This window comes from Nuphar pumila, chromosome 4, assembly GCF_984573655.1.
Source record: "Nuphar pumila chromosome 4, dmNupPumi1.hap1.1, whole genome shotgun sequence".
Taxonomy (NCBI): Eukaryota; Viridiplantae; Streptophyta; class Magnoliopsida; order Nymphaeales; family Nymphaeaceae; genus Nuphar; species Nuphar pumila.
Window position 1 is genome coordinate 10,609,113 of NC_143252.1, and position 25,330 is coordinate 10,634,442.

A 25,330-nucleotide genomic window follows, 5' to 3' on the forward strand; every position below is an offset into this window, starting at 1 on the left:
GTAGTCAGGTTTTTGGTAGGACATCAACGGCATATAATTCATTAAAAATTTCACAATTAAAAAAAAAAAGGTCATGTTTTAACATTGAAATGATGCGATCCAAAGTGTGAAACCCTAACAAAACACACCACGTAGGTTAAGAAGATAATGTTTGCAACTATGGTTTTCGGTTAGTAGGGTGGTGAGTAGGGGTGTCAACCGCTCGAGTTTGCCCAGATCCGACCCGAACCAAACCGTATAGGGTATGGGTATGGTGATAAATAATAAGACCCGATTAAGACCTTGGTCCGGACCCAAAGATCTGATTAATACATGGACTCGGGTATAGTTTGTGAAATTTTATACTAGACCCAGACCCGGCCCAAGTTCCGATTAAGACCCATAAATTTTCAATGTAAAAATGATAAAAAAAATATGGTTTTACCGGGTATGGTTCAGGTCTGGTTCATGTAGTTCTTATCGTGGGTCTGGGTATGTTTTTCATATAGTGGACCCAATTAGACCCAGATCTGGACCCAATACCATACCCGAAAACAGGGTCCAAGTCTGATACCTAGGTCTGAACCAAACCCGGCCCATTGACACCCCCTAGTGGAGAGATCAGGTTGACCAAATATTCTTAATTTGAGGACCAAAGTCAATGAATATTTGTAAATACAATATTCTACAAAGTCAAAAAAAAGAAAATGAAAAAGAAGAACTAGAATAATCATTTTGTTTTCCATCTGCTAACACTTGTAACTATGACAGCGCATAGGAAACATATAAAAATAAGGAAAACAATGGGAAAAAACCAGCGACAATTTTTTATTTAATTTGAGCTTAATGGCTTTTTAAATGTCCTTTAGGGTGTGTTTGATTGCTTGTCCAAGATTAAACCAAACAGCAGAACATAACAAGAGAGGCAATTTTCTTGGATGGAATGAAAGTCTGAAACCAACTGAGGATATGGATTTTTGTGAGTTCAGACGGATCATTTCCCGTCCTTTTTTGAGACATTCGGAGCTTTGGAGTGAACTCAATTAAGATATAAAATATGTTTCACTCTCATTTAAGATGGCCTATTAGCTCAGTTGGTTAGAGCGTCGTGCTAATAACGCGAAGGTCGCAGGTTCGAAACCTGCATGGGCCAATTATCTACTTCACTTTTTAAAAAAAAAAAAATCCACTTTTTAGAGCGAGAGCTACTCAACTACTATTGGAGTTTTTTCTACCTTTTTCTTTAGGTAACGCTCAATGGCCCTTGTGTGTCAATGGGTTTTTTCTACCAGATAACTCTTAAAACATGTGGCAGAGGGATTCGAACCTGGGCTTGTAGCTTGGCATAGGACCCAGCTTACCACATGGAATACCACCTCAGTGCTCGTTGCTAACCCTTAATTTATAGTCAGGTTAGTAGCTAGGGATGTAAACAATTCCAATTCGGGTCGGATGTAGCCAATACCAAATCTGAATAATCAGATATTGCCTAATCAGATTCAGATTTGGATTTGGATTCAAATTCCGATGAAAGAAACCTAATATTGGAATCCAAAAAATACATGTGATTGGATTCAGAAATCCACAATATTCACATATCCATCGGATTCGGTCATAAAATCCTAATCCGAATCCGAATCTGATTATTAGTCATATTCAGTTTTCTTAACCAAATCAGATTAATCGGACTTAGAATCGGGTAGGATATGAGATATATCCGATCCATTGACATCCCCCTTGGTAGCCGATAGGAAATTGGTTGTGATTGCTTCCTTTAAGCTCGTTGAATTCTGGTCTTATATGAGGAACAAGGCTTCTTGGTTCTGCTCGTTCTATGTATTCCGTTGTTAGAATTTTCATTTTGCACATCAATGGACAAAGTCTTCATGTCCTCCTTGAAATAGAGAAGCCAATAGGATCCATCACAACACATGGGGGCCATTTGGACCAAGGGCCTACACTTGATATCCAAGTAGGGCTGGTAAACGAACCGAAGAGGGCATGTTCAGCCTCAGCTCATTTACCAGTTGACCAAGCTTGTGACTCGGCTCGTGCTCATGTTTAGTTGAGCCAAGCTTGAGCTCGGATTGCCAAAACCAAATAAGCCTAACACGAGCATGCTTGTGTAAAAAAAAATCCATATTATTCATTATGCACTAAACGTATATATTACACCAAATATATACATATTTTTATCTATACCAGCTCACCCGATCCAAGCCGAACCAAACATTCTATGTTCACGCCCGACTCGTTGAGCTGCTCATGGCTTGGCCTACTAGTATTTTATTTTTCGAGGGTCAGTCTTGTTGGGTTTCCCTTCTTATTTGAGCTCCACAGCAGAACTCCAAGCACGTCGCCTGATCTTGTCGAGGATGTCTTTCGTATTCGCTGGACAACGATTTGTAGTAGTCCTCATCAGCTGAATGTCGATTCAGTTGTTCGAAAGTTTGTGGATCAACGATTTGTGGTTATCGCTTGGAGCTGCGTAAGTCGACTTCGTATTTGCTGGAATAGCGATTTTTGGTTATCGCTGAATAGCGATTTGTGGTTATCGTTGTATAACGATTTGTAGTTATCGCTGAAGAGCGATTTGTGCTATCAGCAGGACAACGATTTGTAGTTATTGCTGGAGAGTGATTTGTGCAGTCAGTCAGCAGGACAACGATTTATAGTTATCGCTGGAGAGCGATTTGTGCTGTCAGCAGGACAGCGATTTGTGGTTATCGCTTGAAGTTGCGTAAGTCGAATTCGTATTCGCAGGACAAGGATTTGTGGTTATCGCTGGAATAGCGATTTGTGGTTATCGCTGAAGAGTGATTCGTGCTGTCAGCAGGACTGCGATTTGTGAGCATCGCTGGATAGCGATTTGTGGCTTATGCAGAAAGTCAGTTTGTGACATCACCGCATGGTGATTTGTGGTCATCGCTGGATAGCGATTTGTGACATCGCAACAAGGTGATTTGCGGGTATTGCTGAAATAGCAATTGGCGCTCCTGGCGCTTCGTAAGTTGTGCAAGATGTTTAGTCTTTTCACATTTATTGCGAGTCTCATCCTCTACTTAAGGGATGGATGAGTGGGAAAACTAAGCGTCGTTGGGTGCACGCAAAACATTAGAAAGAGAGAGTGAGAAACACTTTTAGGGCACCAAAAGGGTGCGTAGAGAGCAAGGGTAAGAAGTGTTGCTACACTTCTTTCAGGACAACTTCGTCAAGCTGGTTATTCAGATCATTTGTTCCTTGTTCTTCAGTGAGGTATATGCTCTTGTTCATTTGTTACACCTCGTGTGTTTGTAAGGCTTATGCCTTTTGTAATCTTTGCTCAAGATAGTGGAAGGTGTTGACCTATCGGTCGCCGTGGACGTACCTCAGTTGAGAGGGAACCACATAAATCGTTGTGTGTTGCCTTTGTTTTCGCTATTGGTTTGATTTTATTTCTTTCACTGTCATCGTTGCATTATTTTCATCGATTCACACTTGTGGGGAAGACACGATCCATCTGTTTGTTTCCGCTTTATTCCCCAACATTTGGTATCAGAGCCTTGTTTCGTGTATTTGTGTGTGAGTCATAGAGAACAACGTTGTTGGGCGCATGATCAGTTTGAATGACACAAACTGGATGACATGGAAAACTAAGATGGAAGACCTCTTAGTTTGTAAAGATCTGGATGGACCCATAGAGGGTATCAACGATAAACCATAAGAGATAAAAGACGATGAATGGAGAAAGCTGGACTGAAAGGTGGTCGGTTTTATTCGACAGTGGATTGATGATAACGTCTTTCATCACGTATCTACAAAAACTTTGGTGCATGGTCTTTGGACCAAACTAGAAAGCATTTATGACAGAAAGATGGCAGTGAACAAGGTTTTTCTATTTCGAAAGCTTGTAAACCTCAAGTATAAAGAGGGTAACTCTATCGCAGAGCATTTGAATGACATCAAAAGCATCGTGAATTAGTTGGCCATGATGAAAATCACTTTTGATGACGAGTTGCAAGCTTTGTTGCTCCTCAGTTCTCTTCCTGAGAGTTGGGAAACTTTGGTGGTTACTATTAGTAACTCTGTACCTGATGGAACGGTAACTATGAGTCAAGTTACCAGCAGTCTGCTGAATGAAGAGACCAGAAGAAGGTCATCCGGTGCTTCTTCTACCTCTGAGGCGTTTGTGGTTGAAAACAGGGGGAGAGGCAGAAGTAAGAGCAAGACCCCACACTTTTATGGTCAATCCAGAGGCCACTCACACTCAAGCTCGAAAAAGGACGTCGAGTGTTACTATTGCCATAAGAAGGGACACATGAAGAGGGAGTGTTGAAAGCTCAAGTTTAAGGAGTAGAGCAGAGAGAAGTGCCCAGAAGAGAAGCAGGGTGCTACAGTCGCAGTCACAGAAGAAGAGCTTATGGTTGTCTGTGATGACACCAGCATAAATTTGATCGGTCAGGAGACTGATTGGGTGATTGACTCTGAAGCTTCGTTTCATGTTACCTCACGGGCTGATTTTTTCACTTCCTATTTTCAAGGTGATTTCGGTAATGTTCGAATGGAAAATGAAGATGTGTCAAAGATTGTTGGCATAGGCAACATCTGCTTGAAAACAAGCACTGGCTGCAAGTTGTTGCTGAAAGACGTGAGGCATGTACCAGACATCCGACTGAATCTGATCTCTACAGGAAAGTTGGATGATGAGGGCTACAACAACACCTTCAGTGATGAAAGGTAGAAGTTAACCAAAGGTTCCTTGGTGGTAGCTAGAGGAACAAAAGAATGTTCCATTTACACTTTGCAAGCGAAGATCTGCAAGAGTGCTGTAAATGTTGTGGAGACTGGCTCATCCACAAAGTTATGGCATAGAAGGCTCGAGCATATGAGCGAGAAGGGACTACAAGTTCTGGCCAAGAAGGAGCTTCTGGCGGGTGCCACAGGTACATCCCTGGAACCATGTGTTCATTGTTTCCATGGTTAACAGAATAGAGTTTCTTTCCATAGAAGCATTGCATCTAGAAAATCTCACATTCTAGATCTTGTACATTCTGATGTATGCGGACTCTTGAAGGTCAAGACTCTTGGTGGTGCATTGTACTTTGTGACTTTCATTGATAATCACTCAAGGAAAGTCTGGGCTTATACACTGAGAATTAAAGACCAAGTTCTGAATGTATTCAAGCATTTTCAGGTCATGGCTGAAAGGAAAACCGGCAAGCAGTTGAAGTGTGTTTGCTCGGATAATGGCGGCGAATACCTTGGGCCATTTGATTAGTACTGCACCAATCATGGCATCAAGCATGAAAGGACCATGAGGATGACACATCAACAGAATGGGGTTACTGAGAGGATGAATCACACCATTCTTGAGAGAGTCAGATGTTTGTTGTCTCATTTTAAATTGCCAAGATCTTTCTGGGGTGAGGCAATGAGGACAACAGTTGATTTAATCAACTTGTCTCATTCTATTCCCTTAAAAGGAGATGTTCTAGAGAAAGTTTGGACTAAGAAAGAACCTTCCTATGGACACTTAAGAGTGTTTGGCTGCAAAACATTTGTTCACATTCCAAAGGAAGAGAGGTTCAAACTTGATCCAAAGGCCAAACAATGTATATTTCTTGGCAATGGACATGAAGAATTTGGCTACAGACTGTATGACCCGGTTGATAAGAAGGTGGTCAGAAGTCGAGATGTTGTCTTCTTGGAAGATCAGACAATTGAAGACATTGGTGAGTCTGAGCCATCAAAGTCCAATAAAGGTGATCTTGTTGACATAGATCCCCTTGATGCACCGGCTGTTCAGGATCCTGTGGAGGAGATGCCACCTCCTCATAATGATGCAGAGGAAGGAAGTGCTGAGACAAAAGTTGAGGGAGAGCCAGCACCCGAAGAGCCACTTCCTCAGACTCCGATAAGGAGGTCTACCAGGGAGAAACAACCATCCAGAAAATACTCATCAAATGAGTATGTGATGATTACAAATCAAGGTGAGCCGAAAACTTTTGAAGAAGCTTTGAAGGATGCAAACCAAGTTGAGTGGCTTAAGGCAATGAAAGAAGAAATGAATTCATTGCATGAGAATCACACATTTTATATGGTAAAGACACCTAAAGGGAAGAAGGTGTTGAAGAACAAGTGGGTCTTCAAGCAGAAGACTGATGGCAACAACTCCCAACCTAGGTACATGGCACGACTTGTAGTGAAAGGTTTTGCTCATAAAAAGGGAGTTGATTTTGATGAGATCTTCTCGCCAGTTGTGAAGATGTCCTCCATCTGAACTGTGCTCGGTATAACTGCAAGCATGAATTTGGATGTTGAGCAGCTTGATGTGAAGACTACATTTCTGCATGGTGACATGGAAGAAGAAATTTACATGGAGCAACCCGAGGGCTTTATTGACAAGGGTAAAGGGCACTTTGTCTGCAAGATAAAGAAAAACTTGTATAGATTGAAGCATGAATATTCAAGAACCTCCACAGATCACTGTGTGTTTGTGAAGAAATTTTCATATGGTAATTTTACCATTCTTTTGCTTTATGTTGATGATATGTTGATCGTGGGCCAAGACATCAACAGGATAAACAAGTTGAAGCTGAAGCTGAGTGAGACTTTTGTCATGAAGAATTTTGGTTCAGCAAAGCAGATTCTTGAGATGAGAATCGTTCGTGACAGATCACATGGGCTGTTTTGATTATCGCAAGAGAAGTATATCAGAAAGGTTCTTGAGAGGTTCAATATGGACAAAGCAAAGCCTGTTAATTGTCCACTTGCAGGCAATTTCAAACTTAGCTCAAGTTAATGTCCTACAAATGATCAAGAAGGAATCGAGATGCAGAAAATTTCTTATGCTTCGACAGTAGGTTCGTTGATATATGCTATGGTCTGTACCCGACCAGACATAGTTCATGTTGTTGGAGTTGTTAGTCGATTTTTGTCAAATCTAGGGAAGGAACACTGGGCAACAGTGAAATGGATTCTGAGGTATCTTCAAAGCACTTCGAAGTTGAGTCTGTGCTTTGGAAAGGGTGAACCTATTCTCGAATGGTTCACATATTCTGATATGGCTGGTGATGTAGACAGTAGAAAGTCTACATCTGGGTATGTGGTTACCTTTGCAGGGGAAACAGTTGCATGGCGATCGAAACTTCAGAAATGTGCGGCTTTCTGCACTACAGAGGCTGAGTTCATCACCATTACAGAAGCCAGTAAGGAATTGCTATGGGTAAAGAAATTCTTGTAAGAGTTGGGATTGAAGCAATAAGTGTATATTCTTCACTGTGATAGCCAAAGTGTAATTCATTTGAGTAAGAATTCCTCCTTTCATTCAAGATCAAAGCATATCGATGTTCAATATCACTGGATTCAGAATGTCTTGAATGTAAAATCACTGCAACTGGAGAAGGTGCATACTAATGACAATACATCAGATATGTTGACCAAGTCATTCCCTAAGGACAAGCATGAGAAGTGTCGATTCTTAGCAGGAATGAAAGAAGCCTCCACATAAGTCGGGAAGGGGGAGAATTGTTGGGTTTCCCTCCTTATTTGAGCTCCGCAACAGAACTCCAAGCACATTGTCTGATCTTGTCGAGGATGTCTTTTGTATTTGCTGAACAACGATTTGTAGTAGTCCTCATCAGTTGAATGACGATTCAGCTGTTCAGAAGTTTGTGGATCAGCGATTTGTGGTTATCACTTGGAGCTGCGTAAGTCGACTTCGCATTTGCTGGAATAACGATTTATGGTTATCGGTGAATAGCGATTTGTGGTTATCGCTGGAGAGCGATTTGTGTTGTCAGCAGGACAGGGATTTATAGTTATCACTGGAGAGCGATTTGTGCTGTCAGCAGGACAACAATTTATAGTTATCGTTGGAGAGTGATTTGTGCTGTCAGCAGAACAGTGATTTGTGGTTATCGCTTGGAGCTGCGTAAGTCGACTTCGTATTCGCAGGACAACGATTTGTGGTTATCGTTGGAATAGCGATTTGTGGTTATCGCTGGAGAGTGATTCGTGCTGTCAGCAGGACAACGATTTGTGAGGATCGCTGGATAGCGATTTGTGGCTTCTGCAGGAAGTCAGTTCGTGACATCACCGCATGGCGATTTGTGGTCATCGCTGGATAGCGATTTGTGGCATCGCAACATGGTGATTTGCGAGTATTGCTAGAATAGCAATTGACGCTCCTGACGCTTCATAAGTTATGCAAGATGTTTAGTCTTTTCGTATTTATTGCGGGTCTCATCCTCTACTTAAGGGATGGATGAACGAAAAAACTAAGCGTCGTCGGATGCACGCATAACATTAGAGAGAGTGTGTGAGAAACACTTTTAGGGCACCAAAAGAGTGCGTAGAGAGCAAGGGTAAGAAGTGTTGCTACACTTCTTTCAGGGCAACTTCATCAAGCTGGTTATTCAGATCACTTGTTCCTTGTTCTTCAGTGAGGTATATCTTCTTGTTCATTTGTTACACCTCGTCTGTTTGTAATGCTTATGCCTTTTGTAATCTTCGTTCAAGATAGTGGAAGGTGCTGACCTATCGGTCGCCGTGGCTGTACCTCAGTTGAGAGGAAACTACGTAAATCGTTGTGTGTTGCCTTTGTTTCCGCTGTTGGTTTGATTGTATTTCTTCTATTGTCATCGTTGCATTGTTTTCATCGATTCACACTTGTGGGGAAGACTCGATTCGTCTGTTTGTTTCTGCTTTATTCTCCAACAAGTCTGAGGTCATTACAAAGAGAAAGATGAAGTGATACTGACTCTGAATCGAGTGCAACAGATTTTCTAAAAATTTATGCATTAAGAACCTGATCACCCTCCATCCAAGTTTTGATGCTGGCATTGGGATCAGCTCCATGTATTAATCTAATATAGCAACTTTGTACCTGACTGGGCCTTAACCAGGGCCTTAGGCTGTGAAACCCCATGCACACCAACTCGGTTAGGCCGTTACCCTTTATCTAATCTAAATTTCTTTTAAAATATGCTGCAAATATATCGAATTTGGTCAGATATCTGATTCAAATTCAGAACCTTCTTTTCTGAATGGATTGTAGTATAAAACCCAAATTAATATTTAGATCAGATTTTCATACTTATATTATTGGACATTTTCTCATATTAGGGTAGCTACATATTGGACTTCGACCTTTTCTCATATTTAGGGTCATAGTGACAAACGTTTTTATCGGCAATTTCTCGTTTTTCAAAAACTCGTAAGAAATTGAAAAAAAATCATAAATCTCACATTTTTTTGGCAACAAAAAAATAAATTAAAAAGTATAAAATTTATTTTTATAAGAAAATATTAATAAAAATTATTTAAAAATAAAAATACATGATTTTTTCGTGATAAATAGTTGTTTAAAACGTAAATATCGTGTTTAAATAGCGGTATTTATGTTTTTTTCATAAATCTCACGATATTTTAAAAATCTCGCAAGAAATTGCCGTTTTAAACTTTAAGGCAATTTCTCATGATATTATCGCAAGATTTTCATAAATCTCGCTATATTTGTCACTATGATTAGGGTAGCTACTTGATGTGGGATATCTATTTGGATTTGTATCTAACCCAATTGTTTGAAACTTCCAAATTTTCAAAGGATCCAGCATTACCACATAAAATTTGTATGCAGATTCAACTCGACTACATCCGGTACAATTCGGATCAGGGCTCGGTCCTAAATTTCAGATACAGATTTGGATCAACTGTAATCCATCATGTATTTGAACCTTCTTCACCCATGTAACTAACGCATTTCTGAACCGCGCTCAGACTGGAATCCAGCACCTTTTCCCTCATGCATCGATCTAAATAATAGGATCCAATTGCGTCTTCAGATCAAGCTCGGATTTTCATCATTGTACCTTGTTTAGATGCAAATTCAGAAAGCTTTTGATAAGTTCTGCTGCATCAGTGTTTGTTTCCGGATCATATTTGATTCACTTGACCATTTGGTACTATATGAGATCCGGATCCGGATCTACTGCTCCAAAAGTTATCACATACCCGGATCACTACAAACCGGACCGAATCCGAAGCATTTCATGGCTATTTGACGCCAACAAACGTGGCTCTCGTGGACACCTACAACAAGACAAAAATGTAAGCTCACGCGTGCCTTGGATGCTCACCTGTCTGCAGTCCAAAACTAGTGGCAGCCAGGACAACAAAGACAAAAGTGTGAGCTCACGCGTGCCTTGGATGCGCACCTGTCTGCAGTACAAAACTAGTGACAGCCAGGTCTAATAAAAGGCAGACCCACCCACCGTAGGGTCGTCCACGGGTGTCAACGGGTCGGGTTTAGTTCGGATCCATGTGAAACTGGATTTATACCTGATTTTTAAGTATAGTATCAGATCCGAACCCAAGTCTAAGCGGATCTATTATAAGAGAAATCATACCCAGACCCGATAATAACTACATGAACCATACTCAGCAAAATAATATTTTTCATCAATATTACATTGTAAATTGCGGGTCTTAATTGAAACTCGGGTCTGGTATAAAATTTCACAAACCATACCTGGGTTCATGTATTAATCTGACCTTCGGGTCCATACCCAGGTCTTTTTATTTGTTATCATACCCGAACCATATAGGGTTTGATCCGGGTCCTATTCAGGTAAGCCCGACCTGTCGACACCCCTAGTTGAAATTATGGGTATCAACCGGTTGGTTTGGTTTGGATCCAGTTAGAATTAGACCTGGTCTCGATTTTTGGGTATGATATCGGGTTCATACTCGGGTCTAATCGGACCCATCATAAAAGCAACCATTCCTGGGCTCTATAAAAACTACATGAACCAGACCCGAGCCATTCTTAATAAAATAATATTTTTTATTATTTTTACATTGAACAATTGCAAGTCTTAATCAGAACTTGGGTCGGGCCCGGGTCTGGTATAAAGTTTCATAAACTATATCCTGATTCATGTATTATTCAAACCTTCGGGTCTGGATCTGAGTCTTCTTATTTATCACTATACCCGGACCTTGTAAGGTTTGGTACGGGTAGGGCCCATTAAACCCGACCCGTTGACACCCCTTGTTGAGATAAGGATAACAACCATTTTCAGAAATAATATGAGCTGTCATATCATTGTTATAGATAAAGAAAACAATTTATAAAGAATTTCAGAAAGTAGAAAAATGAAAGGTAACTTATTAGTGATGTGGTCACAGTGCTTTGAATGGTACGTACAAAGGTTAGAAGACACCTACAAATTAACAGCAAGATTTTAGCCAAATCTAGCATGATCTTATCAACGGATTGACTGGGGTTTTACGTTTATCCTGTTCCTACCCCCTCTATTTATACATATGGTTAAACCAAGATCCTGGTTTTTATCTCATTTTCCTCTTTTTCACATTTAGGGGTGTAGCCATGGCCAAGGGTCACGTATCACTGTTTCTCTTCTCCCTTCTTGTTGTTGTTGCCTCTCTCAGTGTTTGCAGTGGGACGCCCCTCAAAGTTGCAGAGTTATACGAGATCAAGAGGGGAGATTTCAGTGTGAAGGTCACTAACTGGGGTGCCACTGTGGTGTCTGTTATTCTTCCTGATTCCAAAGGTAAGGATTTCATGGTGGTCTTTATGCTTGTAATTTTTTTTTTGGCATTTTGAAGAAATGGGTTTTGTTTAGCTGGTGGATTGACGTTTGGTGAATGTGGTTATGGGGTTTTCTCTCTTTTTTTTTTGGCATTTTGTGGTGTATGTACAGGCAATCTCGCTGATGTTGCTCTCGGGTTTGATGAACTCTCCTCTTACTTTGTAAGTTCTTCTTTCTCCCGTTTTATCGTGTTGGTATTGAAATCTCTTGGAGATAGATTTTTTATTGTTCTTCATATAGTAGGTGTTGAATAGTAAATAATGGTCATAGCTGTGATGCATGCATACCATTTGTAACAAGTGTACATGGTTTGTGTCTTTGTGAAGAAATTATCAATGTTTGATGGACTGTTGTGAAGCATTACGTAATAAATATGGGCTGTTTATTATTAGGAGCCGAATATCGGTATATTCCATTGGTTGCTAGTGTTCATGGATTGTTTCTTTAGACGATTTGCATAATCTGATAATGATGGTAAAATATGATAACGACAATGTTAAACTCTTGTTTACCATAATTTGCGGGTTTCTTTCTTGGTTTCTATAAAAGATTCCAGTTTGCTCTGCATGAGTCTTATGTATCGGCCCAGAACCTTACTCATGGTCCTCATAGCTGGAAATATTGTATGAGCATGTTTTGACGAACTCAGTCCACTGATCCTAAAACCATGTTGCTGTTGTTGTTGTTGTTGGCTGGAGCCTCTGTCTGTATGGTATCCGAGCTAGTCCATCTTTCGCACTTCCGTTCCCCCTCTGTCTGTATGGTGTCGGAGCTAGACCATCTATCGCATTTCCTGTCCACATCCTGCTCTGTGCTTGTCTGGGTCTCATTCAGTTTGGTTTGGTTGCACGATCTCTGCCAGATTAGATATCAAGCTCAGTAACCAGACTTAGCTTGATCAAACTGAGAAAGGCCTGAACACAGTTCCTGCGCAATTGAGCTCATCTCATGCTACTGATTTCTATGTTGCTTTTTCAGGCATTAGGTCAACAACGATTGAGCTTGCTTACCCTGCACTGGTTCTGAGTGACTGCTCTCATGTTGCCAATGATGCCTACTGGGCATATGTGAATGGTGGTATCAACATAATGCTGCCACTGTAGTATGTTATGCTCAGGAATCAGGAATGTGACATATGTGATGCACTTGGCTGAAGCCCTGCACCTCCAATTTTAGATGCATGCCCTAGTTGCTCAAGTGTTGTATTTGAGGGCAGAGATTTTTCAGTTCCTAATACTTGGATTTCACTGCTCTCTAAAAGGAGCATGAAATATAGCTGTCATGGACCATCAAACTTGTATGTAGATGGGCCATCAAACTTGTATGTAGATGGGCCATCAAACTTGTATGCAGGTGGGACACTGTCGATTCTAGTGCAGTTGTCTCTTAGTGTCAGTCGTACGTGGACCTGGCAATCCAGCGTTGGGAGCTCAGAACAGGTTTATCTGATCTGCTTTGAGCCCTATTCCATTACCTCTGAACTTGGAAAATTGCAAGGCTCATGAGGTGAATAAAGGAGAATACTACCTATCTTACCCTGTTCTGAGCACATCCCAACATTCATGACAACTTTAGTTGCTAGCTATGATTCTATCATCTCACTTCTGTTGTCATCTGGCCTAGTCCATTATGTAATTCTTGATCATTGATTATAGAATGACACAACATACTTCGGAGCCATAGTTGGAAGAGTGGCTAACAGGATCAAGGGAGCTCAATTCACTCTTAATGGCACTCACTATCAACTTGTACCAAACGAAGGAAAAAACATGCTTCATGGTAAAAAAAAAATCTACCATTTTTATTTATCTACAATCAATTGCCTTATGCCCTCACTGTTTGATTGACTTTAATTTTCCACTATAACATCAGGTGGGCACCGAGGTTTCAGTCGGGTCTTTTGGACTGTCAAAAGCAGAACAGATGGAGAATTCCCAGCCATAACTTTCACCTATCACAGTTTTGATAGTGAACAAGGTTGGATTTTTTGTTTTCAGCAATCATGTGCTTTTCTGTGCAGTTTAAAGCTCAGAGTTTTATTGAAGCAAGACTTTCCTTTTCTTCCTTACATGTGTTAGATGATCCTAATCTGGAATCATGAGGTGCTCCGATGCCACCTAATCCAACTAGTGCCCATAGAACTGATCGTTTTAGATGATCCTAATCTGGAATCATGAGGTTTTCCGATGCCACCTAATCCAACTAGTGCCCATAGAACTGATCGTTTTAGATGATCCTAATCTGGAATCACAAGGTATTCCGATGCTACCTAATCCAACTAGTGCCCATAGAACTGATCTGGTTGAGGCACTTCACCTGTACTTGTATAGTGCATCAGTGATTGCCTACTGGATTCCGCTCTTACATTCTTTTGGTGCGAACTTTCTGAACTCTTACTGCATGGATTAGCTAGCTTTTGTTCCTTGCTGAACTAGACCAACTAATGCCCCACATCCTTTAAATTCTTTCTGCTCATATCTCACTGTTTCAATTATACTCCATGTTTTCAGTTGATTATGTTCATGAAGCCCCCTATTGCTTTAGTTTCCCAATGAAAATTTATTGTTAACCATTATATCAATCAGGATTCCCTGGTGATGTTGACGTGTTTGTCACGTACCGAATTGTTGGTGACTATATGCTACTTGTGAGCATGAAAGCCAAGCCAAGGAACAAGGCCACACCGATCAACCTTGCTCAGCACACATATTGGAACCTTGGTGGTCACAATAGTGGCAACATCCTCTCCAACATGGTCAAGATATATGGCTCCTCCTACACACCAGTTGATGCTGAACTCATTCCAACTGGCCAGATCCTCCCCGTCTCAGGCACACCCTATGACTTCAGGCACACTACTGCAGTTGGAAAGCGGATCAAGGAAGCTCAAGGTGGTGGATACGATCTCAATTATGTGCTAGACTCGCGTCCCAATCGACATGGACTATCACGGGCAGCAATTGTTCATGACCCGAGGTCTGGCAGGGTATTGGAGTTGTGGACCACTGCCGCAGGATTGCAGTTTTACACTAGCAACAAATTGAAGGATGTTGTGGGAAAAGGTGGATACACGTATGGAGTGTATGGTGGATTTTGCTTGGAAACACAAGGGTTTCCCGACTCTGTCAACCATCCCAATTTCCCCTCTCAGATTGTAAAACCTGGTGAGGTTTATAAGCACCAGATGCTGTACAGGTTTTCGATTTATGAAAAATGATGGAACTAGGTTAGTTTGATTTTCATCTAAAGCTAGTGTTCATGTTCGGATATTTCTTTTTTTTTAATCTTGGAGAAGCTAAATATGTTAGAATATGGACTAATTCAATTTGATGATTGCAGTTTTGCTCATATTTCATGAAGCATTAATGTTGATGATGGACTACCATTTTTCTTTTTCCAGTTGTGCAAAACCTAAGACGTCACTTTTCTATTTTGAACATTTTGATGCTAGTAACACTATAATGCTACACATGCATGCTGCTCATGAATGATCCTTGAAAGACCATGTGCCATGATGTAACTTCATGGTCCAGTCATCTTCTTATCTTCCAATATTTAACTATTTAAGTATTGCCGAGGAAGAAAAGAAATAAATATGTTTCCTTGTTTTCTCTTCTCACCTTTCAAATATGTCATCTTGATTGTTGCGCATTTGGAGGTGGTGGAACTTTGGAGCTGTACTTCAACCCATAGATCGCCTCTTAATTCTCATCTTTTTAGTGTCTGCAAAATAAATCATGAATGGGGTTGCAACCAAATTGAACAGGTATCATGGTGATTAAACGATGAAATTCTATCATGAATTATGAGAAAGGAATAGAGTGACGGTAAGAAGATTCCCTCAACTGTGATTATGCGGTTGACCTTGAAATTTTAAGAAACTATAGCCTTTTCCTCTCGTCAAGAACTTCAAGGCCAAAGGGGCAGAACCAAGCAGCCTAGATGGTTGAGACATAAATGACTTATCTAAAATTTTAAGAAACTAGATCTGTTTCCTCGCATCAAGAACTTCAAAGCCAAAGGGACAGAACCAAGCCGGATAGATGGGTGAGACATAAATGGCCTATCTGAAATTTTTAGAAACTAGATCATTTTCCTCGCATGAAGAACTTCAAAGCCAAAAGGACAGACCGAACCAAGCCGGGTTTTTGGTTGGGACTTACATGGCTTATCTGGATTTCTGTGTCTCTGTTTCCTTGCATTTTAAGAAGATTCATGAATCATGATTGAGTGGCAATAGTTGATTTCAAGTAGGCAGAAATGTTTGTCTTTCTAATGGATTGATTATATTCTTACCCAAAATCTCTTGCCTTCTCAAATTTTCAAACTGCTACAGCATTATACCTATTTGTTGATGTTTAGATTCTGCCTCTGGTGCTCATGACTACTCTTTATTGTTTTTAAGCACACTGTAGGTGTTTTTGAACTAAAAAACTCCTTTTTCGCATAGCAAGGTTGTATGACGATTCATGTAAAAGCATTACCAGTTGATAATAAGAAGCTATAATCTTATTTCTGATATTACTTAATTAATCTTAATTTAGAGTTTAAATACTCCATGCCTGTAGAAGCTGACCAGCAAGTTTAAAAGGATGATTACTGCTGATTGAACAAAAAATGAAGCGAGCATTAGTATGTCACCATGTCATCATAAAGGACATGAGGGGTCTCTTGCACCTTGCATATGACAGCAGGCCATCCTGAGAGCTTGTATTTATGTTGCATGGTGGGTTGAGAAAAGGGGAAATTTTTTTGCAGGATCCCATGGTCTAGCTTGTAGTGGAAAAGAGGCCTAACAGTGTTCTGGTGGCACTGCATAATCTTTGTTTTTTATTTTTTTTGGTACATCCTGAACTGCACATTTTGATGGACACCTCCATGAGGGGATAGGTGAACCATTTCTAAAGACAGGTTTAACTTGTCACTGTAGTCCATTAGGGCTCTTTCATAAATAAGCGAACACTCCCCCTGTTTGCTCCTCACTTTTTCTTGTTCTTTAGCTAGTTGGCCTCCTTGTTCTCTGTGTTTTTTGTAGATTTTTTTGCTGCCTTGTTCTTCCACTTCCAATCTTTTTCCTTGTTCCATTCCATTTCTCAGCACTTCTGGTTTGATTTTCATGTTGCAAGATTAAATGTTCTCAATATGTTGTTTCTAGTTCATATTTTTTCACAGTGCAAACTTTGTACTCATTCATCTAGTTTGTCCCCTGGGACACCAAAAACCTGGCCAAACTCTTCACCCACCTGCTTCCATAGTGGCAACGTAGACCTAGGCGGAAATATTAAATCCTGGGGATCCATCACGGGTATGGCCAGCCTATAATTAAATGAGAATGTCGTGTCATCCAGTGGAGCTTAGAAGAAGGCGACTCGCACATGGCCAAGTGACTTAAGCCATTGCATACCAAGAACAACATCAGCACCTTTCATTGATATCCCAAACAGGTCAACCTCGAAGACAGTCTATTCCAAAGGTGGTGGGTGGAGAAGGAAAGGGCCGACCACTATAGCAGCAGGTCCCCCAATGCTTAAGAAAAGCTCTGGCCCCTTATTCGGCCAATAACTTCTCAAGCAGGGGATTCAATAAGAGTAAATTTTGGGCATTTGGGTTATGCCAATCCTTTTCTTTTATTGACATTCAAGGGAGGATTTGATGTTTGTTAGGGAATACATGGTTCGACAAAATTGTCTACATCCACTACTATAGTGAACCTTCTTTATTGATTGAGATAGCCAATTCAGAGGAAGATGTTTGGTATTTGTTCCCAAATGTAGTTTCAATTGCAAAAGAGAGAGAGAGAGAGAGAGAGAGAGACGAAAGTAATTCAACATTACCACTCATGAAGATCAACAAAATGTTGAACCCATGAACTGAACAAAAACAAAAGCCAAAACAAATAAAGAAAGCACAAGAGAAAAGAACATTAGACAGATAAAATGGGCTCACGCCGAAGCCGCTTGCTCAAATTGCAACAAAGGATAGGTAGCATCAGTAGGAGGGAGTGAAAGATCACTAAGATGCATACGCAAGATCGCATAAACATCTACCAAGATTTTATGCACCAAGTTTTGAATGTTAACTCAAATATGACAAAAATGAGCATCGTTTCGCGCCATCCAAACAAACCACCAAGAAGTAAGCAACCACGTCCGCCAGATGAACCTCCACCTCTTGCTGCGCCTAATACAAACCGGCCCCAAGATCAGATCTAGCGCAAAGGACTCCTCCATAACAAATACTTTCGGATGCCTCCAGGTCCTGCTAAAGATTTCCATAAATATTGGTCCAGACCAGAACAAGTGAAACGTAGATTCTTCTGCAGCTTGACAAAGCAAGCACCAACTCGAGAGTTGAATGAGAGAGAGAGAGAGAGAGAGAGCCCTAATCAGGGAGGCCCCCATTTCACCCAAATTAGGGGAGGCCCTCATTAGGGGGCTTCTCTGTCTCTTTCCCTTCCTCTCTCTCCCCCTCTCTCTTGTCTCTCATCTTGCTCTCCCTCTCCTTTTGTCTCTTCCTTTAGTAGTCTCTTATCTTTGTCTCTCCCTCCTGCTGTGTCTTTCCTCTCTCGTATCTCTCTGCCAAAAGGAAGAAGAAGGTATTCTCATTTGTTCCTTTTTCCTATGTTTTTTTTTTAATAATCAGGCTTGTTAATGAAAAAATTATTTTGTTCTTGTTAGTTAATTAATTATATTTGATTTAGGAATTCGGAAGAAAAAAAAAAGGCATTCTTGTCTCTCTCTCTCTCTCTTTATTTCTTCTTCCTCTGTTCTTGAACAATCGTGCTATCTATTTCTAAGATGCTTTAAAGAGATTTAAAAGTATATTGATAACGAGAGATGTAGCTGCCTTGGGTGCCGTTCATCTTAAAAATAAAATGATCGAGAAGTGAATATGTTGATTGTGAGCTGTTCATTTAAACCATTCAGATGACATTCATCTGGAGCATGAACCACGTCGGGGAAAATGCGGGACCCATGTAAGTGATGGCCGTCTCATCCGTACAGGTCTGGATGCCGTTCATCTTCAGATCAACGACATCGAAAGGATCGTCGGAGCTCACGCTGACCTCATACCGTCTCATTCATAACTGGGTGAAGTCCACTCTCGTTTGTCACGTAGAACATACGATGTACAGCTCCAGTGAGGTTATTAACCCATAGGTGGTTTGGATATGGATCTGGATTCAGTTGAATCAAACCCATCAACTGAAATTGCCATGTTAGAATCCAACTACTTCAAGTCATTTTAGTTTGACATGACCCAACTTTTACTGGGCACATCAATAAACGAGTTCACAGCACACTCAGGTTCTGGCATGGTGAACCTGAGAGACATTTGAATCCCAAGTGCGTTCATGTTGGTTTGAGAAACTCAAGTTTGGTTCAACTCAACGGGTTTGTGTCAAGTTATGTTTACTAATGATAAGTATATTGATCTCTCTCATTTAAATTAGGGGTGTCAACGGGCCTGTTAAGAAGACCCGATTAAGACCCGGGTCTGGACCCAAAGGTCTGATTAATACATGGACCCGGGTATAGTTTGTGAAATTTTATACCAGACCTGGACCCAACCCGATTTCTGATTAAGACCTGCAAATTTTCAATGAAAAAATGATAAAAAAACATGGTTTTACTGGGTATGGTCCTGGTTTGGCTCATTTAGTTCTTATCGGCTCTGGGTATGGTTTTTCTTATAGTGGACCTCATTAAACTGTGTCTGGACTCGATACCATATCCGAAAATCTGGTCCAAGTCTGGTTCCACCTGGGTTCGAACCAAACTCGACCCGTTGACACCCCTAATTTAAATGGATATAATAGTTTTTAATTTTATAATTAACTTGTATCTTTTAATATATAACTCTGTTGCCTATATAAGGGCTCAGCTTTTTTTTGTTGGGACCAATTGTGGTTGGTCACTTGACATGGGATGATGATAGTTCGAAACCCATTGATGTCAGTCCTTTGCTACAAGGTTGAAGCTAGGTGTGCTCTCGGTTGGAAGGAGGACCTTAAGCATTTTGCCAATGGGCAATCGGCCATGCGAGAGCACCTCCCCCTCCATTTTAATCAATGTGGAGACTCCCTGGGGCCAAGGGGTAAGCTCACGGAGTTTTACGCTGCCAGGACAGTGATCATAAGTACGACAAGTCGAGCCCGTGAGGCTAGGTCTCTAATCTAGGTAGCAGTTTTTGCATGTAAATATCAAAAAAAAAAAAAAATCAACCAATCAAATGTGTTTATTTATCTCTCTCTTGACTTGAGATGGAAGCAGGTTTGAAGAAAGATCTTCCTGTGTCTAGAGTGGGACTAGGAGGGTCTCTTAAATCTAGGGATGGCAGTGGACCGGGGGACAACCGGCCCGCCTCGCCCCGTTTTGACCGGAGATGAAGGGCATGAAACAGGGATGGAGGTGGGGATGAAGGTTAAAATCTATCCCTGTGCGAGGATGGACTTACGCTTTTCCCCGCCCCGCCCCATCCCCGTCCCATTCTGTCCCCAATCCTTTAAGAAATGACTATAGACTAAGGGGAAACAGAGCCCCGCCCCGCCTCGCCCCCGTTTGAACTGGGGATGGAGGATATGAAATGGGGGTGGAGGTTCGGATTTTGAAACGGGGCAGGGGTGGAGCTGCCCCGGTCCACTGCCATCCCTACTTAAATCTATTAATTTGTTAACATTTCTATATTTAATAATATACACCATGACCCAGATCAAACCCCACTGGCGTACGGGTGCGTCTGTAGCTTTCAGAAGTGGGTCACATAAGGCAGGGTGGTCATGAGTCCCCACCCGGGGTTTTCCTTGCTTCAGTGAGGGTTCCTCGGCATAATAATAATAATAATAATAATAATAATAATAATAATAATAATAATAATAATAATAATAATAATAATAATAATAATTCACATGATAAGATTGTTTATATGTGGCCTTATGGAATCACGTGCGCATTTCTGTTTTATGTTGAGCAGGGGGTCGGGTCAAGTTGGTTTCAAATTGGGTTGGATTGGGGTTGATTCCAGGTAAAACTTCCTAATTAAACCTGAAGCCAACATAAAACACAAATGAGTCTACATGTAAATCCCATTCCTTACCCTATATCAACGATTCAACATGGTTTCGGTTCAAATCAGCACGGATCGGGTCCATCCAACGGATCATGGATCAGGTTTTCAATTTTTGCCCACCCTACAGGTATGGCATGACTCCTTACCCACAGTGTCAACCCATTTAGCTGGACCCCTTGTATTTAGGGCTGCCTACAAATTGAATTTGCATCCAATATCGGACTGAAACCAACTCCGGTAGTCAGATTCAGTAAAGCAAGTTCAACCCGGTTAATAATCAGATATGGATTCAGTCGGAGACTTCACATCCAAATCTGACAGGTCCAAATCTAAATACATAAAAAATTCTGGAATCAGTTCTACTCTTTTGTATCCAAATCTGACCGATATCCAATTATCCAATATTCGATTAGTTCAGATTCAACAAAGGCCAATCTGATCCATCTACATCCCTAATTGTACCTAGTTCAAAAGTAATCCAACTTTCTATGCACAAGAGCTCTACGCACCTGGCTAGGTGGGTTAGCTTAAGGTATTCAGGTTGAAGGACGTCACGATTAAAGGAGTCAACGGGTTGGACCTGGTTTGGACTCAGGTGGGTCCAAACCCAGATCTGACTTTGAGGTGCTGGTACCAGGTTCGGGTTACTGGTGCATCATAAGAACGACCATATGTGGGTCTTATAAGGATTAAATGAACTAGCTAGACCTGGTCCATAGTCAGTAAAATAATATTTTTTAATCTTTTTTACATTGAAAATTCATGGATCTTAATGAGAATTCGGGTTGGACCCAGGTCTGGTATGAAATTTCACAAACCCTACCTGGCTCTATACCCTAATCGGATCCTCTGGGTTTGTCTGGAATTCTTATCAGACCTCCTTCTTTATCACCAAACCTTGTGCGGGTTAGGTCCCGGTCAAACCCGACACATTGACACCCCTAATCACTAGGGGTGGCAATTTCTGACACGACCCGTCAACCCGACCCGCCAACCGCCTCTTAGGCGGGTTCGGGTTGGGCTTAAGCCAACCCGTTTAATAAACGGGTCGACCCGCGTAACCTGTTTATTAAACAGGTCGGGTTCGGGTTGGGGGTATGCCAACCCGCCAACCCGGCTGACCCGTTTAATAAACGGGTTAGGCGGGTGGGTCGACCCGCCAACCCGTCTGCCAACCCGCCAACCCTTCCCGTCAATCCGTCAACCCGACCCGCCAACCTGCCTACCTGCCAACCCGACCCGCCAACCTGAAAACCCGTTTACCCGACCCAACCCATTTATTAAATGGGTTGGCGGGTCGTGTCGGGTTACCCGTTTATTAAACGGGTCGGGTTCGTGTTTGCCACAGCCGACCCGTTTAATAAACGGGTCGGGTTCGGGTTGAGGTATGCTGACACGCCAACCCGCCAACCCGACCTGCCAACCCGACCCGATTGCCACCCCTACTAATCACGATTGGATACTTAGTGTGTGCATCCCTTGCTGCAAGGTTGAAGCTAAATAGCTAATGACAAACTATTCCTGCTGGAGGGGAAGATATTTTTGGAGTTTAGGGATGTAAATGATTGGGATTGGATGTGGCCAATACCAGATGATGTTGCCTAAATGGATTCGAATTCGGATGGTGAACGGATTTGGATATATAATTAATTAGAGAGAGAGAGAGGGCCGTCTCTCTCTCTCTCAAAGAGGAGGAAGAAAAGAAGGTATTCTCATCTCTTTAAGTTGTTCTTCTTCCCCTATTCTTCTTGAATAATCGGGCTTGTTAATCAGAAAGTTACTTTATTCTTGTTAGTTAATTAATTATATTGATTTAATAATTTAGAAGAAGGTATTCGCGTCTCTCTCTATACTTCTTTCTCTGCTCTTTTTGAACAGTTGGGCTTGTTAATCAAAAAATTACTTTGTTCTTGTTAATTACTTATATATTAATTTAGTAATTCATTGATTTGTTGCTTATTTGTGTTTTATATGAGCGGTATGCTATTTGTATTATGTAATTGTGTTTACAATTTGTAATTATGTATGGTGTATAGTATTATGTTGTCTTTTACACAAATATGTAAAGTTGTTCTTGCTAGTTATTGTGATTTTTTTAAAGATTATTTTATTAAAATATCTAATTATTCATTAACAATACATAAATGGTGCATCTTTATTTTATTTTTTTGCTAATTTTTATTACTTTTTTGTAAAGCTTGTGCCTCGCTTCATTAGTAAGTCTTACAGTCTCACTACGTCTCAATGCTATTCATAACATTGGTTTTTAGTGTTTTATTATATGGTTTGCAAGTCATATATCCTACAGAGGTGATCTTTATTTGGTAGTAACCATGTATCAAATTAGAGAACTTCTATTATATATTTATTAGGGATGTAATGGTTAGGATTTAGGTTGCATGAATTCTTTTATTTATTCTTCTTTGTTGTATGTAGTTATTATTTCATTCAATGTTGTTTGTATCGTACGATACAGATCATTACTATGAAGAAAATTGATACGATATGCACTCGTATCGTATGTATCATATGATACATGCCTGTATCGTACGATATGATACGGAGCACACTTAAAAAATAGCTAAATCATAATTTTACAGTTTTAGATTTTCAGGTCTTTTTGAGGGATGACTTGCTCATTTATGTATTCATGCACCCTAGGACTCATACGTGCACAAGGAAGATGACTTTTGAAGTTTGTTTAAGTAAAAGTGCATTTCTATCATTTTTTCACTCAAAAAAATAAGTTAAGATAAAAACCCTTAATTTTTTACTTCTTATTGAGTTTTTTTTAGGAAAGATGACATCAAATGTGACTTAAATAATTACTGAAAAATGATTGAAAATCGAGTGCAACTATTGTCATACTATTTTTTTGGGTAGTATCTCTAGATCGAAGCATCATTTAGCCGGGACACATGTAACTATTGCGGCCTACACGTCAAAGACTTTATCGGATGCTGTGAAATGATAATGTTAGTAATTATTTATTGGTTTGAGACAAAAAAAAATAAAAAATAGATGAGTGAGGCAGAAATGAGATATGCGCAGCCTTGAGAGGACAAAGATAAGTTCCTTCTAATTCTACAACCCCTAGCATAGCATCAGAAATAAGAAGTTCTACAGAAAAGAGAAAAGGTGTAGCTTGTAATAGTAGTAATAGTGTCGCGGGCGCCAAAAAAAGAGGAGGATAAAGAAGAGTAAGAGGGAGTTCTTAAAGAGGAGTTAGAACTAGAGTATCTAGTAGGAGTTTTTCCCTCCTAAGACTGCCCCTGGGGTGCAATCCGATATTCATATTGCTATGAATCCAAAGCATTTAATCGAGCATGCATTCATATTGTTTTGTATCACTTTGCACCTGAGTTCCTGAGATTAGTTAAGAATATCATCTATCTTTCTGCAATAATTCTTCTATTTATTCTTCTTAACTGTATATAGTTACTATTTTTTTTGTGGCAATTGTTAATTGTTTTGAGGTTAAAAGTCAAATAATTTTTTTATGCAAAGTTATTACTTCATCATTCATACATGTAGGTGCTTATAATCACCATGAAACTTAAATTTATGTTGGTTACGGTGGGTCGTCTTAATGTGTGACGTGCTAATATCAAGTAATTAGACAGAATACTTTATTTAATTTTTTTTATGAAATATTATCGATGAAACAACCTGAACAATGTGAAATCATATGTATAATCAACATTATTATTATAAGTTCTATAAGCTATTTAACCTAGATTGAGGGAGGTGCATGCCCTGGATGGGGTCGGGGTTGTTGGTTTAGGCACGCCACTTGTAAATGGACCAAAATCTCAAAAGTATGAAAAACGTATTAACTGTCATGATCATATTATTTAATTTAATTAAATAAGATTTATAGGTTATTTGTCGAACCTAACCTGCCATGTTTTCCAACATTGGTATCCGAGCTTGCATTAATAACCTATAGATAATTGTTTTAACGTTTGCAACTATGGTTTTCGGTTAGTAGGGTGGTGAGGTCAAGTTGACGTAATATTCACCCTTTTAGATGATAATTTGAGGGCCAAAATCAATGAATATTTGTAAATACAATATTCTACAAAGATAAAAAGAAAAGGGAAAAGAGAAGCTAGAATAATCATTTTGTTTTCCATCTGCTAACACTTATAATAAGTTAATGCCAAGAATTTAATACTAGTTGTAACCATAGTGACAAAAGTTAAAAATGGCAAAATCTCGGGAGTCAAAAACTCAGGAGATTTTGATTTTTTTCATAAATCTTGCATTTTTTTGGCAAAATCTTGGCAATAAAAAATAAATTATAAAAAAATATTTTTTTTGAGAAAATATAAATATAACACATTTAAAAATGAAAATCTTGTGATAAATATATACTAAAACGGTAAATATCGTAATGTTTGTCACGATTTTAAAATCTCGCGAGAAATTGTTGTTTTAAACTTTCAGGCAATTTCTCACGATATTATCACAAATCTTTCGATATTTGTTACAGAGGTCATAACTAGGAGAGCGCAAGGGAAACATATAAAAAAGAAGGAAAACGGGAAATAGTAGTCACAATTTTTCATTTAATTTGAGTTTAATGACTTTCTAGATGTCTTTTAGGGTGTGTTTGATTGCTTGTCCATGAAGGGACAGAACAGCAGAACATAATAGAGAGGCAATTTTCTTGGATGGACTGAAAC

At 40.0% G+C, this 25,330-nt stretch overlaps 1 protein-coding gene and 1 non-coding gene across 2 annotated transcripts; both read left to right on the plus strand.

Annotated features, from left to right (window-relative positions):
* Positions 1 to 1,058: 1,058 nt before the first annotated feature.
* TRNAI-AAU (transfer RNA isoleucine (anticodon AAU)) lies at positions 1,059 to 1,132 on the plus strand. The gene has a single exon. It is a non-coding gene; the product is annotated as a tRNA-Ile (tRNA).
* A 10,179-nt stretch (positions 1,133 to 11,311) lies between these two features.
* On the plus strand, positions 11,312 to 14,890 carry LOC149839346 (Galactose mutarotase-like superfamily protein). Its single transcript, XM_090004089.1, has 5 exons — positions 11,312 to 11,534; positions 11,685 to 11,734; positions 13,229 to 13,352; positions 13,446 to 13,550; positions 14,159 to 14,890. The coding sequence occupies exons 1-5, from the start codon at positions 11,351 to 11,353 to the stop codon at positions 14,788 to 14,790; spliced, it is 1,095 nt and encodes a 364-aa protein (XP_089860215.1). The 5' UTR covers positions 11,312 to 11,350; the 3' UTR covers positions 14,791 to 14,890.
* The last annotated feature ends 10,440 nt before the right edge of the window (positions 14,891 to 25,330 follow it).

Bases quoted from the DNA above. Each gene is read 5' to 3' on its own strand.
- LOC149839346 (XM_090004089.1), top strand. From the start codon at position 11,351: ATGGCCAAGGGTCACGTATCACTGTTTCTCTTCTCCCTTCTTGTTGTT. The intron at 13,353-13,445 runs GTAAAAAAAAAA...CTATAACATCAG, and splicing joins AGGAAAAAACATGCTTCATG to GTGGGCACCGAGGTTTCAGT. The intron at 13,551-14,158 runs GTTGGATTTTTT...TATATCAATCAG, and splicing joins CAGTTTTGATAGTGAACAAG to GATTCCCTGGTGATGTTGAC.